The 15,068-nt window shown below is 40.2% G+C and overlaps 1 protein-coding gene across 2 annotated transcripts in view; it reads left to right on the plus strand.

Moving 5' to 3' along the window:
• Positions 1–15,068, plus strand: part of Fndc3b (fibronectin type III domain containing 3B) — a 338,390-nt gene that overhangs the window by 228,723 nt on the left and 94,599 nt on the right. For both annotated transcript variants that reach the window (XM_047563477.1, XM_047563478.1), the window contains exon 7: positions 6,007–6,065. In XM_047563477.1, the coding sequence (XP_047419433.1) occupies positions 6,007–6,065 (59 nt within the window). The remainder of the gene's footprint in view (positions 1–6,006; positions 6,066–15,068) is intronic.

Genomic DNA, 15,068 nt, shown 5'->3' on the forward strand with positions numbered 1-15,068 from the left:
ATAAACATAAGAATATTTGTTACAGAATTCAACAGAAATAGTCTCCCAATATTTCAGGCAGAATCCAATTTAGTTGACATCAAAGAAGGTGAATGAGAGAGAACCCTTGAGTTGATGTGGGAGTCCCAAAGGGTATCTGGTACTTTCCATCTTTCCTAAACACAAAGACTTCTATATTGCTTATGTTACTACCCAAGGTATTGCATAGCCTTTGCCCGCAGGGGCCTATGGCCTATGGGTAGATCTTGAACCAGGAAAAAAAAAATCATTGTTTCTACTGGATTTCAGAAATAGAAACACAAACTCAGAGGAAATTAGCCCCTGTTGTCCCATTTACATTCTCTGGCCATCCCTCCTGTCCAGCTGGGCACTCCACCTGCAGAAAGAATTTCTCCTTTTCTGCTTTCCTCTCTCAGGTTCCAAAATCTGATTGGAACCCAAACCAGTCTTGAAAGTATTTTCCTAGGACCAGAATGCAACTTCACATAACTTATGTTCACCTGCCATCTGCTTTGCTTTCACTGTTGAGAGTCCAGTATTCCTTTGACTTCCTTTCAGAATTTCAAATGGAGTAACCACTTAACCAAGATATTTCTGGAAATTTGCCTTTTGGGATTAACTGTGTTGTCCTTATATTATGCAAATTTATTCTTTGGTGGTGATAGATGTCTTTAATATTTGAATTTAAGACTATTACCTAGAGCTCATAATTACCAAATAGAGTTTCTTAGATAATTAATCCTATTTTTGTATGCACTTATTGATTCTTTTTTTCCCCAGCATAAGTACTGTTTTAAACATGATGATAGCCAATTTATTTTCTAAGTGGAAAAACCTCTAAAAGCTTTCTTAATATTTTCTTCCTTCATCCCTATTCATTCTCACATACATTAGGAGGCACTGATTGGGTATCTAGCCTGTCCTTATTATTGAATCGTATTTTTCTTTTACTTTCAAAAGTATTTATTTCAGTTTATTTACTTATTATATTGATTTTTTTTTTTTTTCAGTGCACAGTCAGAATTAAATTCAGGGGTGGTCCACTGAGCTACATCCCTAACCCTTTTTATTTGTTTTGATACAGGGTCTTGCTAAGTTTCACAGGCTATCCTTGAACTAGTGATCTCCTATTTCCTCAGTAGCTGGGATTCAGGCAAACACAACTGTGCCTGACCTCATTTTCATTGTTTGCTGTTGACTTGAAGCCTCTTATCCCCAAAATGGGCCTGTGTAGACACTGCATATTTTCTACACCCGCCCCCAGTTGGTTATGCATGGTTTGTTAAAGAGAGTAGCTATGTCAATTCCTCCTTGGCACATCTGAGAAAGCATTTTATGTTATGACGGGCGTATCTGCAAATGAACCTTGTGGATGAGAACTAGACTGAAGGTTCAGAGAGAAATGATCTTGAGCTCACTCCATTGGAATGAAGGCACTGCTACAACCATAAATACATTCTATAGCTCGCAGCTACGTGTGGAGCTGTATTTCTTTTCTAAGAAGGAAAAAATGTAAAACAAACCAAAAAAGTAAACTGTGTTTACAAAGGGGATATTTTAATTAGTTTAGCCTTACAGTTATTCAAACAGTCTGAACTTAACATTTCTTTTTGGAGCAAACATGAAAACCATTATTTACGGAAAGTTTAAATTTCACATGACACATCTTCCTTCTATGTGTGTGGGTTTTTTTTTTTTTTTTTCTTTTTAAAAACTATATTTGCTTTACTTGTGTATTTTTATTTTAACTTCTCTTTGCTAAAAATGCTTTATTTTCTTCGTAGGAGAGTTCCTTTGCAGGGAAGGAAAGTCTTGAGTCTTATGAGCTGATCCCTTTCCCTTTTTTGGCATTTCCAAATAGGCTGGTTCTCAGCTCACTGAGGGCATGTTTGAACAAGAGCCTCCCATCTTCAGGTTTGCTCAAGAAATCCCTGCCCCAGTATACCTGAATCTGCAAAACTCAGTGCACCTTCTGGGTGTGATGCTGTACCCAGTGCCTGGCATCCTGTGCTTACCCCTTTGCTGGAGAAGTCTTTCACATACTAAGGTGCAGGATGTGAAGTTTGGTTGTGATGTCCATCTAGCCAGCCATTTGCCAATGAAATTGAAGCAGGAGGAAGAACAGTTTTGATCTGTTTGCTTACCCCCCAAAAAAAGAAAGAAAAGAAAAAGTCAAAGTTGGCCTCTAGATTTGCTTCAGAACTCAGTTACTTGCTGTAAACCGGAGGGAAGGAGGCAGTCCTGAGGATGAAGAAGAAAAGCTTGTCCGTGTCCTCACACGGGGCCTTCTAGGACAGTGTCTTGCTTAGGTGTCACACACCAAGTTCTTAGGGGGAAAAGCAAAAAAAACCCATAATTTTCCTTTAACATGATAACAAAATAAGATATCCTAAAGGCAAATCATAGAGTTATTCTTTTTTGTTTTATTTATTTTTGTGAGGGATTAGGTTGTCTTCCTTCCTTTCCCTTTTATAATATGGATATGGGGTGGGGTGGGGGTGTACATGCATGTGTGTGTGTGTGTGTGTGTGTGAGAGAGAGAGAGAGAGAGAGAGAGAGACAGAGAGAGACAGAGAGAGACAGAGAAGGTTGATCCAAACTCTGATATACACTCTTCATACATTAGTACAGCTGGGTTCTGAAGTTGTTCTGTGGAAAGGGTGCTCATTCATCAACTGCTCTGAGGTAGCAATACTTAAATCATGCTTAGGGAGACATAGACCAAGGGCTTAGTTAACAGTTATTTAGGGAGTAGAGTTGTGAATTTTGACATTTTCGTACCAGAATGTTAGCTTTCATACAAGAGTTATTTTATATGTGGTAAGTAACTGTCACTTTAGTTCAGTTAAACAGATTTTATTTTCATTCTGGTTTGTGCAAATTGTGTGCCTGGGATTTATTTACTTTTACTGCTTTGTCGGTAACAGCACAAATGAAAAAGCATTAAATAATGTGGTATAAATGCATTTTTCTCTTCTTTTTCCATATTTGTGATTAGAAACTTGAAAGGAGGACAGAATTCCAGTCTGGGTTTGATGCTGCCTTTCTTCTGGCCCAGCAGGGTGGTGACCAGACACAAGAGGCAGCCACCATTCTGTATTCTCCTCCCCTTTTTATTTTTCTTATTTCAGAAGCCTTCATTTATTTGACTGTATGCATGACCCACTTATTACTTTTTTCTCATATACCTTCTTCCTGGATCAATGACCTTTGCTATATTCATTTCATAACTTGGAATTCCAAGTTTATAAAAAAAGAAAAGAAGAAACCCACAAACATTCTTTGCCACATGGAGGGTCTCCTCTGCTGCCTTCCCTTCCTCCCATCTACCTCAGTTGCAGATACCCCAGATTCTTGACTCCCTGCTGTCTCACATTCTCTTCCCAAATCTCTGTTAACTCATTGTGATACAGTCAACAGTTCTACTCACTTTGGGACCATGTACTGGCTGTTTTCTGACCTCCCTTTGTGAGAGCAGGGTGGGAGGGGAGATCTCCAGTTTTCGTGGGACAAAGCATCCTTTTAAAACTCTGTTCTTTCAGATACCTTGTCAAATGTATAGTCCTGAGGAGTTTTCCTTTGCGGGTCTCTTTACTTCTTCCCTTCTGTGTTGTTCTCCTCTAAATTTTTATTATCTCAGGCATGGGATCCGGTTTTTTGCCTGAGATAATCCAGTTGTCATTCATGGCAGAAGGAAACATCATCCCCTTCAGCTAGTCATTTAAATGTTTTTAGCTACGTGAGTGTTTGAATCTATGGGATCTTTCAAAGCCTGCGTTAACCAGAGACAGGGGAAACTTGATCTTTAACAACTGAATCAGTTGATTTATTGTAACTGTTCTTAGGTTTTGGTTTTGGTTTTGGTTTTTTTACTGACAGTTAACTTTTGAGATATATTGTATTTGCAGTTTACTTAGTAGGGGCTTTCAGAAAATGTGAGGATTTGTCCACTTTTGATTTTTATGTACAATTCATTATCTATCTTAATATCCATTGTTTATTGCTATCGTGTATAATTGTAAATTCAGGATTATAAAGGAGCTTGTGATTTTTGGTTTTGTAAATGTGAATTTTCTTTTAAAAGGTTGCTGTTTATGATATTACCACCAGTCCATTTGTTTTGTTCAGTTGAATGATGGAAAACACATTCTTCTGAACAGAACACAATAGGAAAAATGAAGACCTAATCTAATCCTTTTAAAGGTTAAGGTGGTGTCAACTAGAAGTTTTTGTTGTTCTTAACGTAGACTTTGTTCATTTGTTTAGTCAAAAGTATCTTTTGAGCTCTGGCCTTGCAAGACCTATCTGGGTGCTGTGGGTAAATGGTGACCATGTCCTCGGTGGGGCTCAGCAGCCTGCAGCCTGCTTTTATATAATCCACAAAGGAACATGCTTAGTACATTTTCAAGTGTTGTAAAAATAAAAACAAAAAGGAATCTGTAACAGAGGCCTGTAGAGGTTCGCAGAGTTTAAAATATCTGGTTCTTTTCAGAAGAAAATGTGCCTATTCCAGGCCTGTAGTATATTTGCCTTCCTGAACCTTGCATGCCAGTGGGAAAGACCAATCATAAGCAAGAGGAGAGAATTCTTCTCAGATCTTGATAACATGTAAGAGGGCAAGGGATTTGATAGTGCCAAAATTAGGCAGGGGCCGAGGGTTGGGGTTAGAGTGAGATTCTTTGGGGTGAGTTGCACATTCGACCTGAGCAAAGAGAATGAGCAGCCCCATGAGTTGCGGGGCTAACCCCCCCTCAACCCCAAGGCCCGCTCCTCCTGTCCCTCCAGATGCGGGCTCATCCACAGAGCTCTGCTAGCCGCTGGTTACTTAGGAAGCTTCTCGGGCGCCCCCTTGGTGACGGCACTTACTGCAGCACCCGTCCCATGGCAGTGCAGTCGTCTGTTGGCTCTTACGCTCATCACTAAGTATGAAGTATTTTGGAGGCGCAGTTATGTGTCTTGGTAATCACACCTCTCCAGCACTGGTCTCAGAAACCAAGTCGAGTGCTTAAGTGGAATCCATCATAAACTCAAAACTAGATTCCATCAAGTGTCTTGTGAAAATCAAGAGGCTGTTCTGACAGATAAAATTTAAATTCTATCATTTATCCTTTGAGGGTGCGGTTGTACATACTTGCCACCTCGTCTTCTACCCCAAGCACACTTCCCTTTTCACTTCTAAATTTTATTTTCTAAATTCTTACCTTGCTATGAAACATGCCCATTTTCCTATCTTATTAAAGATACATCATCCATCCAGTTGATTAGGCCCAAAACCAGAAGCTATCCTTGATTCTTCACACTTTCTCACCATTGCCTGTTGCATCTACTCTTCTTCATACCTCCCAAACTAGTCCTGCTTTCACCATCTTCCCTGCCAACTCTAGTCCAGCCCAGCTCTGTCCTTTAGCTAGATGATGGCATCAATATACCGACTGGGCTTTCTGTTTCCACAATGACCTTTCTTATATCCCTTGTTCACTCAGGATCAAAACTGATCTCTTTGAACTCAAAGTAAGATCATGTTAATTCTTTCACTTAAGTACTCCAGTGACTATCTGGCAAATTAAAAAATAGGAACCGTACCCATATACGTATATACATACTTATTGAACTAAAAAATTTGAACTTCCAGGATGGTGTGGACTGGCAATGGTCTCTTCGACCTCATCTCTCTATTACCCTCTGCCTCTAGCTTATTGGTCTTCCTACTTAACCTTCTTAAGACCTTATTTTCCCTGTTAGTTTTTGAATTATTAAGTAGAACTGAGTTCTGGTTGACATTGTGGTTATTTAAAACTATGCAGTGGTGAGTTAGTGCAACCATAGTGAAACCCCTCACCCCCACCCCAAAGACAATCCTGATTTTCATTATCAGCTTTGTGGTACCAAAAACTCATGGGTAGAGGCAACTGACCGAATGATAGCTTTAGTTAAAAGGCCTTGGGGAAGGAAATTGACAACTTTATTGCCTTCTAATGGTATTGTTTTTCTTTCTTTGCAATGCAGAGTATGAGTTGGAAGTAAAGAGGGTGCAAGACATTCTTTCGGGAATAGAGAAGCCACAGGTATGTCTTCTGGATTTCTCAGCATATATAACACTTTCTTAAGTATCTCAAACATTCTTTTCTTTTACCATAAAGTAGGTAAGCAAAAGGATTCCTTCCCATTGCAGATTATTTATAAACTGAGAAATAGTGGTCACTTATTAATGGAGCATGGAAATACAGAACAGCAGACTTCTGTGTAGTTACCCACTGAAATGTCTTGGTTTAAATATTCTCAATTTGTTATTCTTCCTGATTTCTAAGGATGCATTTTTTTTCACCTTTCTGGGACCTACAGAGCAATTTTCATTTGGTAATTTCCTTTTACCTGTGTAAATGTAGTAATAATGAAGTTTTGAAAAATCTCAGAAATCCCAATTGTTTTTCCAGGTAAATTTCAAAAAAAGATATTTAAGTATTAATTGAGAAAAATAAGTTCAGGACATCAGGTGCAGGGGCAAGAAAAAATTGGTGGGAGCAGTGATACTGTGAGGTTTTAAGTTTGATTTTGCCAGGTGCTTTGAAATTCAAGTGAAAAATTCAGAATGTTGATTCAGCCTTTCATGTGAGATTAGAAAGCCAAAGTTCTTTGGAGTGTTTTCTAGCTGAATTGGAAAACCTGATTCTTCATGTGTTTCAAATACTGAGGCTTTTTCACAGAAGCGGCCAAACATGCCCCAGGGTACATAGTTGGGTTTAACTAAACCTGAAAGCATGGGTGTGCTGAGGAGGGGCCCAGCAGGGCGACTGTGGAGGAGCGGGGCCCTGGTGCTGACTGGGGGGTCTGTGTACATGTATGTACTCTGGGACGGAGCAGGCTGCCACTGGGGGTTTTTGAGCAAAGAAGTCAAATAATCTGGGCTACATTTTCAGAATGTCAAACATTTGGAAAATGAGGTAGAGCACAAAGATGGACCCAGGGGAAGAAGTGTTAAGAATCTACTACTACAGTCTTGGCGAGAAACTCTGAAACTCCGAATTGGGGTGGTGGAGTCATGCATGACAAGGAGAGGCTAGAACTAGGGGCATTCTGGAGATAAATCAGTTGGGCTTTATAACTACGTTAGTCAACTTTTTGGCCACTGTGACTAAAATGCCTGACAAGAACAACCTAGAAGAGGAAAAGCTTATTTGGAACTCATGGTTTCAGAGGGGTCCACAGAGGTCTAACTCCCGTTGCTCTGGGTCCTGAGGCGAGACACAACTTCAAGGCAGAAGGATGTGGCAGAGGAAAGTAGCTCAGGACATGGCCACAAGGAGTCAGAGAGAACTTTTTACCAGGGAACTCTCATCCCAAAGTCACACGCCCAGTGATTTACCTTCTGCAGTCACACCCTACCTGCCTATAGTTACCACCCAGTTAAACCCTATTGTAGGATTAATGCACTGATTAGGGTTAGGTTCTTATAACCCAATCACTTCACCTCTGAACTTTCTTGCATGTGTCACAAATAAGCTTTTTTTTTTTTTTTACAAATAAGCTTTTTGAGGACGCCTTATATATGAACCATAGCAGTAACCGATTAGGTTATCTAGTGTCATGGTCTTTCAGATCTTGATGCTACCTCTTGGGAATTGCATCCTCTGAGACATCTCTCATAATTGGTCTCCATGCCCCTCAAGTGGAATACTCCTTGTGGTAATTACTTAGTATTACAGTATTACCTCCATCTCCCTGTGCCCTGAATGTGTCTCTGCTGTTGTATTCACTACATTGCACTCCATTTGCTTGTTTATGCCTCCCTCACAGGTGTCTGCAGTTCCTGTATGTCCTTTGTATATCTTCAGTGCCATTCTTGGATGCGTTGTTTGTTTCCCTGGCAGAGCATTCAGAAAGATAAAATAGTGGGCAGTCACAAGTGTCTGTTGGACTCGGTGCTGTGGAGAGAGGAGGATCAAGGCACTGATTGGGGGATCACGTGCATAGGAATGGTAGTTGTTGGAGTGGGTGATAGTTTTGTGGGTGGGAGATGGTGTGTAAGGAGAGATTAGAAAAAAACTGATGGGCAGAACCATAGGGAAAACTTTTATTTATAGTACAGCAGAAAAAACAAAACTCCATAAGGAAGACAGAGGAGTCAAAATCAGAGAAAGAAGGCAGAGCATCATATTCATTCATTGTCCCCACTTTCACAAAACTTGAGTCTGGGGTTGCAGCTTAGTGGCAGAGCACTTGCCTAGCACATGTGAGGCTCTGGTTCGATCCTCAGTACCCCATAACAATAAGTAAATAAAATAAAGGTGTTAAACAAAAAAAATAAGACTTGACAGTCAGTTCTCAGTCTTGTGTGTACACACAAGTACTTTTCTGCAGGTATTTCAAGTCATTTCTCTACTGCAGAAGTGGTACTAACAATTTTTCTGAGGATGCTGTGCTCTAGCAAATAAAGGAACTATTTATTTGGTCCTTTTTCTTGATCTAGCATTTGTTAAACCCATGATCTTCACAGCTTTTAGACCACAGCAGACATATAGCCTTTTTGTAAATAGCTATGATGTAAGATATAACATAGTAAGATTGTCATCTGAGAACTATTGTCTGTGTCACTTGGGAACACGGATTGCTGAGCCATAGAGCAGACACATTGGTTTTGCCATCCCACTCTGGCTGGGCAGCTCCATCATGGAGAGTTGGCTGGTCAGAGCTTAGTGCCCTTAGGCCCTTGAATCATGTCGCAAGTACCCATTGTTCTCATTTGTTGCCCACAAAGTAGTTTGAGAATTTGGCTTCTCTGTAGGGAGCAGAGAGGAATATGTAAGGCAGGTTGATGGTATTGTCTTGTCTTCCAGATAATTTTATTTCTCGCTATCAGTTAGTTAATTAATGATCTGATTTTATATATCTGGTTCTGTAAGTTGTAAGTCGTCTACTTCATTTTACCACTGCTGAGTCTTATTGACTCTGAATACCAGTTAGAGTTGAGTGTTTAAGTTGGCTGGGCAGAGAGCCAGACCTGTTATATTCACTCAGGTAAGTGCCACAGGCAGTGGCAGGTGTCAGGAACCACCAGCTCACCTGGATGTGACCCTTTTTATTACCTTCCGCCAATTGTAAAGTGACTCTGGGGCTAGAAATCCAAGCAAAAGACAACATATCCTTATCAACATGATTTAGGTGGGTACAAATATAGTGAGTGTAGCCAAGGATTTTCCTTTGTCCCATAAAGCTGGAATTGACAGTTTTGTTTTGCGGACAGCATGTTGTCTAGGGTTGAAAAAGCCAGGCAGAAGAACTTTAAGGAGATGAGTAGAAACAACGAAGTCTCAAGTAGTTAAACTCTAGATCAGCATTCTTACTTAGTGTTTTTTAACACTGAGACTTACATTCTACCTTTTCAGCAGTTTGATGAAAATCACATCACCTGATAAGAAGTGGTATCTTTGGATGTGGTGTCATCAGTGTGTGCGTGGTGGTTGATGCCAGCCACCCTCTTGGGTCAAGGGCACTGGATGGCATAGTAAGCACATCCAGGTTGCCTAGATGAAGTCGTTCCAGACCGTCCCTCCGGGGTCTAGAGTGTGGCATCTTTGAGGGCAGGGGTCACTGCCACTGTTCCTCATAAATCCCCTACCGGGTAAAGCACATCCTTCCCAGCCCAGTGAGTTGTTCACTACTTTTTGTCCCTCCCTTCCTCTTTCTCCAACTCTCATTCTTTTTCTCTGAAGTTCTTATTTATGATGGTGTCTTATTTATCTTTGTGCCCCTTTTACCTAGCACTGTTCTTGGCACAAGACGAACCCTTAACAGATGTTTGCTGACTAAACATGTGGCAGATTGCAGCAACTCTAGCTAGGTTCTGGCAGGTGGGACCAATGCCTGAAGGCTAACTAGCATCAGAGTACAAGACTCAGCCAGGGTGGAGCAATGCTGGGACAGCCAGGGCCAGAGTACAAAGCAGCAGCACTTAGACACTCTGGCTGTTGTGACCCTGTGACCGTGGGTAAGTTATATCCCTTCTCTATGCCTCAATTTCCTCATCTTTAAAACAGATAGGAAATAAATTCTGCATAGGAGGATCTGAGAAGTTATATACTACTCATAAAATGCTTGAACAGAGTAATAAGAGTGATATTGTTTCTAGCTTATCATTAAACAAAAGTGAAATTCCCTGCTATACTCTGAAATGGGAAGTAGGGGTACCAGGACACCTCCCAAGGAAAGAAGTAGAGTCACAGAAGGAGGTTGGGTACATATTGTAAAAAAGGATTTTTCTTTCTCTTTCCTTCTTTTTCATTTTTTTCAGCCACATTGGTAGAAACTAAATAAAAGGCATATATTTTTCTTTGAGATTTTGCAGATGGTTTGATTTAGGTATGGAAACAATGTCTAGAACTTGTGGAATTGATCATCTTTCTAGATTTTAGGCACCTTGAATTGATCAGGTCATTTACTCTTCAGAGACCTAGGTACTGTAAAGAGCCAAATACTTAGTTTCCCTTTAATTTTATTAAAACAGTATACTAAAACAGTAAAAATGTGTCCTGGGATGGTAGCAGTTAGGTGCTTTGGGAACTTCCCTGCAGTGGCTACTGCTGTTCTAGGGGAATAAACTTGATATTTTCCTAAGTGGTTGAGAAATTAACCAGCCACCTCCAACCTAACGTGGTCTCATCCCTGATGCTACATGTAGTCTCCACATCCTGGTGGGCTATTTATTTTCTGGATGTAAGTAAATGTAACCTGATGCTATATTGTTTCTACATTCATGTTTAACTTGTAGAAACAATTGATTTGTGGTCCCAGAAGTGAGAGCTGAGAGGCACACTTCCCTGCTAGAAGCAGCTCCTAGAAAGATAAACAGCAGCACATGGGGAATGATCGGAGACTCAGAGCACTTAAGTTATGGAAGCAGATGATGGTGACATTTTTAGATCTGAGCATCCTTTTTCTTTGACCTTTTCCTCTCTTAATTTTATTCCTTTGTGTTGGTATTTCTTGTGATGGTTCTTTCAAAGTGAAACTGGTATTTCTATGGTAATATTTCCTTAGCATATTCCTTAATCAGATCAATAGCCACCCCCCCATAGTTAAATCCAAAGGCCAGACCTAATTTAGAAGCTGTTGACTTACAAGAAATTATTTTAATGCAAGAGTAACAATTTAGTAACTACGGAAAATTGGTATTTCTGACCTAAATAATGAATATCATTTCCATATAATAAATTTTGAGAATAAAAATTATAAAATTTTACAGTATAATATTAAAATACTAAGATGACCAGTTGAGAAGGGACACAGAGAGTAGGTTTACATGCTAAATAGCTAAAGATAATAAGATAAAGTCATTTTATAATTTATACACACAACTACTATTAAGTTGGTAGGAGGCTTTCCTCTCTCCCTATCTCCCTCCCTCTTCCTCTTCCTTTCACTCTCTTTCTCTCTCTCTCTGGTAGTGGGGATTGAACTCAGAGGTACTCTACCACTGAGCTACAACTCCAGACCTTTATTTTTATTTTATTTTTTAATTTTGAGACAGGGTCTTTCTAGGTTGTTGAGGCTGACCTCAAACTTATGATCCTCCTGCCTCAGCCTCCAAGTCTCTTGAATTACAGTCACACACTACTGCAGCTGGCTTCAAAGTAGAATCTATATTTAATAAATACATAGGCAAGACTGATTTCTAATCACTATTTTGATCATTTAGAAGTAGGTAATTTAAGTTCTTCAAGTACTTAAAATCAATTTAATTTAGATATTTCATATGCAGAGTTATAGTAGTATACTACATAACAGACCCTTTTATGTCACTAATACAGAAACAAAATATCAGATTACACCTTATCCAGTAATTTCACAACTGGAAATGTATACTTTTATCATCATTAAAGGGAGTTCGACTTCTAGTTATTGCACATTAATTAAACATCAGCAAACCAGTTAGTTTTATGCTGCTAAACACTTTTAGGGGAGGAGTCAACAGCCGTGATAATTCCTATAATGATCTGATTAGTATACCCTTGTTCACTTCATCGTCACTGCTGGCAAGAAACTTTGAGTACTGAGATAGACTTGGAACGTGAGGTTCCTGAATCAATGCTTGTTGCCCTGATTAGGCTTGAACCCAATGGAGTTCCTAGAGTTCCAGAGCTCTTGGTAAGGTATCACCTCCCAGGACACTTGGAATAAACACATCTGCTGCTAGAGATTCACCCCACGTGACTATCTCTTAAAAGGTACACTGTGATTTCCTGGAACCAGCCTTGAAATGGTAGTGAGTTCCAAGTTTTAACTGAGGCCAAGAGCCCTTTCTCTCAGGATTCCAGTGCCTAAGAAAGGAAAACTTGAGGCCAGGCAGGAGTCGTGGAAGGGAAGGAACAGGAGCAGGGAGAGGGATTGGCCCCAGAGAGGCAGTTGTATTGTGGGTGGCAGGCTGCTTAGTTCAGGAAAGGAATTCACAGAAACCGTTTTCCTTTGAGAATGATGCTGAGTTCCCAGAGCACATGTCCGCTCAGCTGGCAGTGGAAGGTCACATTCTCACAGGTTCTGTGTCCATGTAGTGGCCTGCCTCCTGAAGCCTTGCTTGTGATCTCAGAAATGGCAAACATTATTTTACTGATACTTCCAATGTTGTGCATCTGTCTTCTTTTGAATGACAACCAAGTTTTCAAGGAAAAAAAAAAAGTAGATTTGTAATAACTGTTACAAAAGGTAAAGTATAAAGGGCTGTGGATTTATGGGTATTTGTTTGGTATCTCGAACACTAGCGTCTGACTGAGCTGTTTTCTTATGTGCTGGTACTTTATACCACCATTCATAGAATCAGCGTCACTACAGGCTTTGTTCTGGGAAGGTGCAGAGCAGCCATTTAGCACCTCAGTGACTGTCTCACAGAACCTAATCTGCCTCCTTTTTCATTATAAGCCAAACTCTTCACAGCAGAATATCTCCTTTTAAGTTAAAAATCAGGTGTGATGCTCACTACCTCAGGATTGCTCATCAACACCTGTAAAGGGATTCAGCAAATACACTGGTGTAGAGAAGGAATTCTGTCTTCAAATCTAGTTAAGGAAACACTTTAAAAAGAAATTAGGTCATCTCAGTATTATGAAATAAACATCAAATAGAGGTACTAGTGAAATATGGCTGGAGAGCAAAGGCAGTGGCGATTGCTCTGACCATCGGTTCTGGAAGGCCATCTCAGAGCCCTTTCCTGAACCAATCTTGGGTGCTTGGGCTGCCTCTGCAGTGTGCATCCACCCTGAGGCCCTCGCACACCTGTTTCTCCTCACCTAGTTGGTATTCCGGGAGGCCGAAGATCATATCTTAATCATCCTTTTGTCCAGTCCCTCACAGAGCAAGCGGGATGATTAGATGAATAAACAAAGGCAGCATTGGAACTGGGACTAGAAGAAATTCGTTAAAACCAAAAAAGTGGGAAAATCCATAGCTGAATGACAAGGGTGTGAGAGGAGTAGAGAGGCATAGGAGAGGAGCCACCAGTCTATCAGCCACTGTGCCATCTGTATGATTTATTTTTTATTTGACTGTGATTTAGGCTGTTCCCTTTGGGAGTCCCTCTGTGTGCAGGGAGGTAGGCAAATGCCATAAACAGGATCAGCAATGACCGTGATATCCATGAGGCTCTGTAGAACACAGGAGTGAGGATGAGTGAGGACTTCAGAAAGGGCACTTGCAAGTAGGAGGTGCAGCTGGGGTCTGGAAGGATGCATAGGAGTCTCAACTAAATAATTAACTAAATATATCATGATGTTCTACCTACATAGAACAGAATAGTGTGAAATGATCTCTGCTAAAAGTAGAATCAATGACAGACTGAAAAAGGATACTCAGCATTTATTTTCCATATTTCTTATTTGTGTATTCAAATTATTTTGTTCCATTTTCATATTTCATATATAAATCAGTAACACAAATGGAAGATAAAAAGCAGCAACTGGATAGTTTACACATTTGCATAATCTATAGCTATAATGTCTTTGTGAACATTTCGTGAACATTAAGTTTCAGTATCTGTCTTTATTTTTATTTTTTCCATATTTTTTATTGGTGCATTATTGTGGTACACAATGTTGTTACATATTCGTACATGCACATAATGTAACAGTATAACTTGGCCAATATCATTCCCCAGTGTTTTCTTTCTCTCCCTTCCTTCTTCCCCCTCTACTGATGTCCCTTTGATTTTTCATGAGTCCCCCCCCCCCCCAACACACACACTTTTTTCTTGTTTGTTTTCAGTGTTATCCAGACCATTGTCCAGCTAGCAATAAATAAACTTTGGAAAGTTAAAACCTTAAAGTTCTGTTGTTAGATTTATTTTAAGGGATTAGACAATGTACTTTAGGTTGAGTTATTTAAAAAGAATGTCTGAAACAAAGATTTAAGAGTTAGGTGGGATGGCTTATACCTGTAAGATTCAGTGTCTTGCAAGTCTGAGGTAGGAGGGTTGCAAATTCTAGGCCAGCCTCAGCAACTTAAAGACACCCTGTCTCAAAATAAATAAAAAGAATTTGGGGTGTGGCTCAGTGGTAGAGTACCACTGTGTCCAATTTCCAGCACCATAACTAACTAACTAAATAAATAAATGAAAATTTGAGTACAAATACTCTACTGGGGTAGATAACCCAGGAAGTCTGTTGGAGATGGACGACTGAGGCAGGGAAGGGGAGAAAAGGCAACACAGGGTCTGTTAATGAACAGGTTTCTGTTGTAAGCACCTGGGGACCCTTCTGAATATAACCCAAGGAGACAGTGTCAAACACGCCTCAGAGTAGTGCTAAGTAAGGGTGAAAAAGTTAGGGTATTTGAAGTCTGAGTCATCTGTTCAAGTGAAGTCTTAAGCAGAGACTAACTCAAAGAGTTAAAAGCAGAGCTCTGAGAGGGGAACCTCTACTTCCACACACAATTTCTGTCCTGTATTGACCCAGTCCTTGGTTTCATTTCCTTACCCACATTGGGTTCTCCTGGGAATCACAGGACTTCAAGGGGAATGGTGTGAAAGGTGTTAGCTTTCAAGAGGACTTGATACCAAGCAAGGCTTGAAGGCTGCCAGAAGTGTC

This window comes from Sciurus carolinensis, chromosome 9 (assembly GCF_902686445.1).
Source record: "Sciurus carolinensis chromosome 9, mSciCar1.2, whole genome shotgun sequence".
NCBI classification, from domain to species: domain Eukaryota; kingdom Metazoa; phylum Chordata; class Mammalia; order Rodentia; family Sciuridae; genus Sciurus; species Sciurus carolinensis.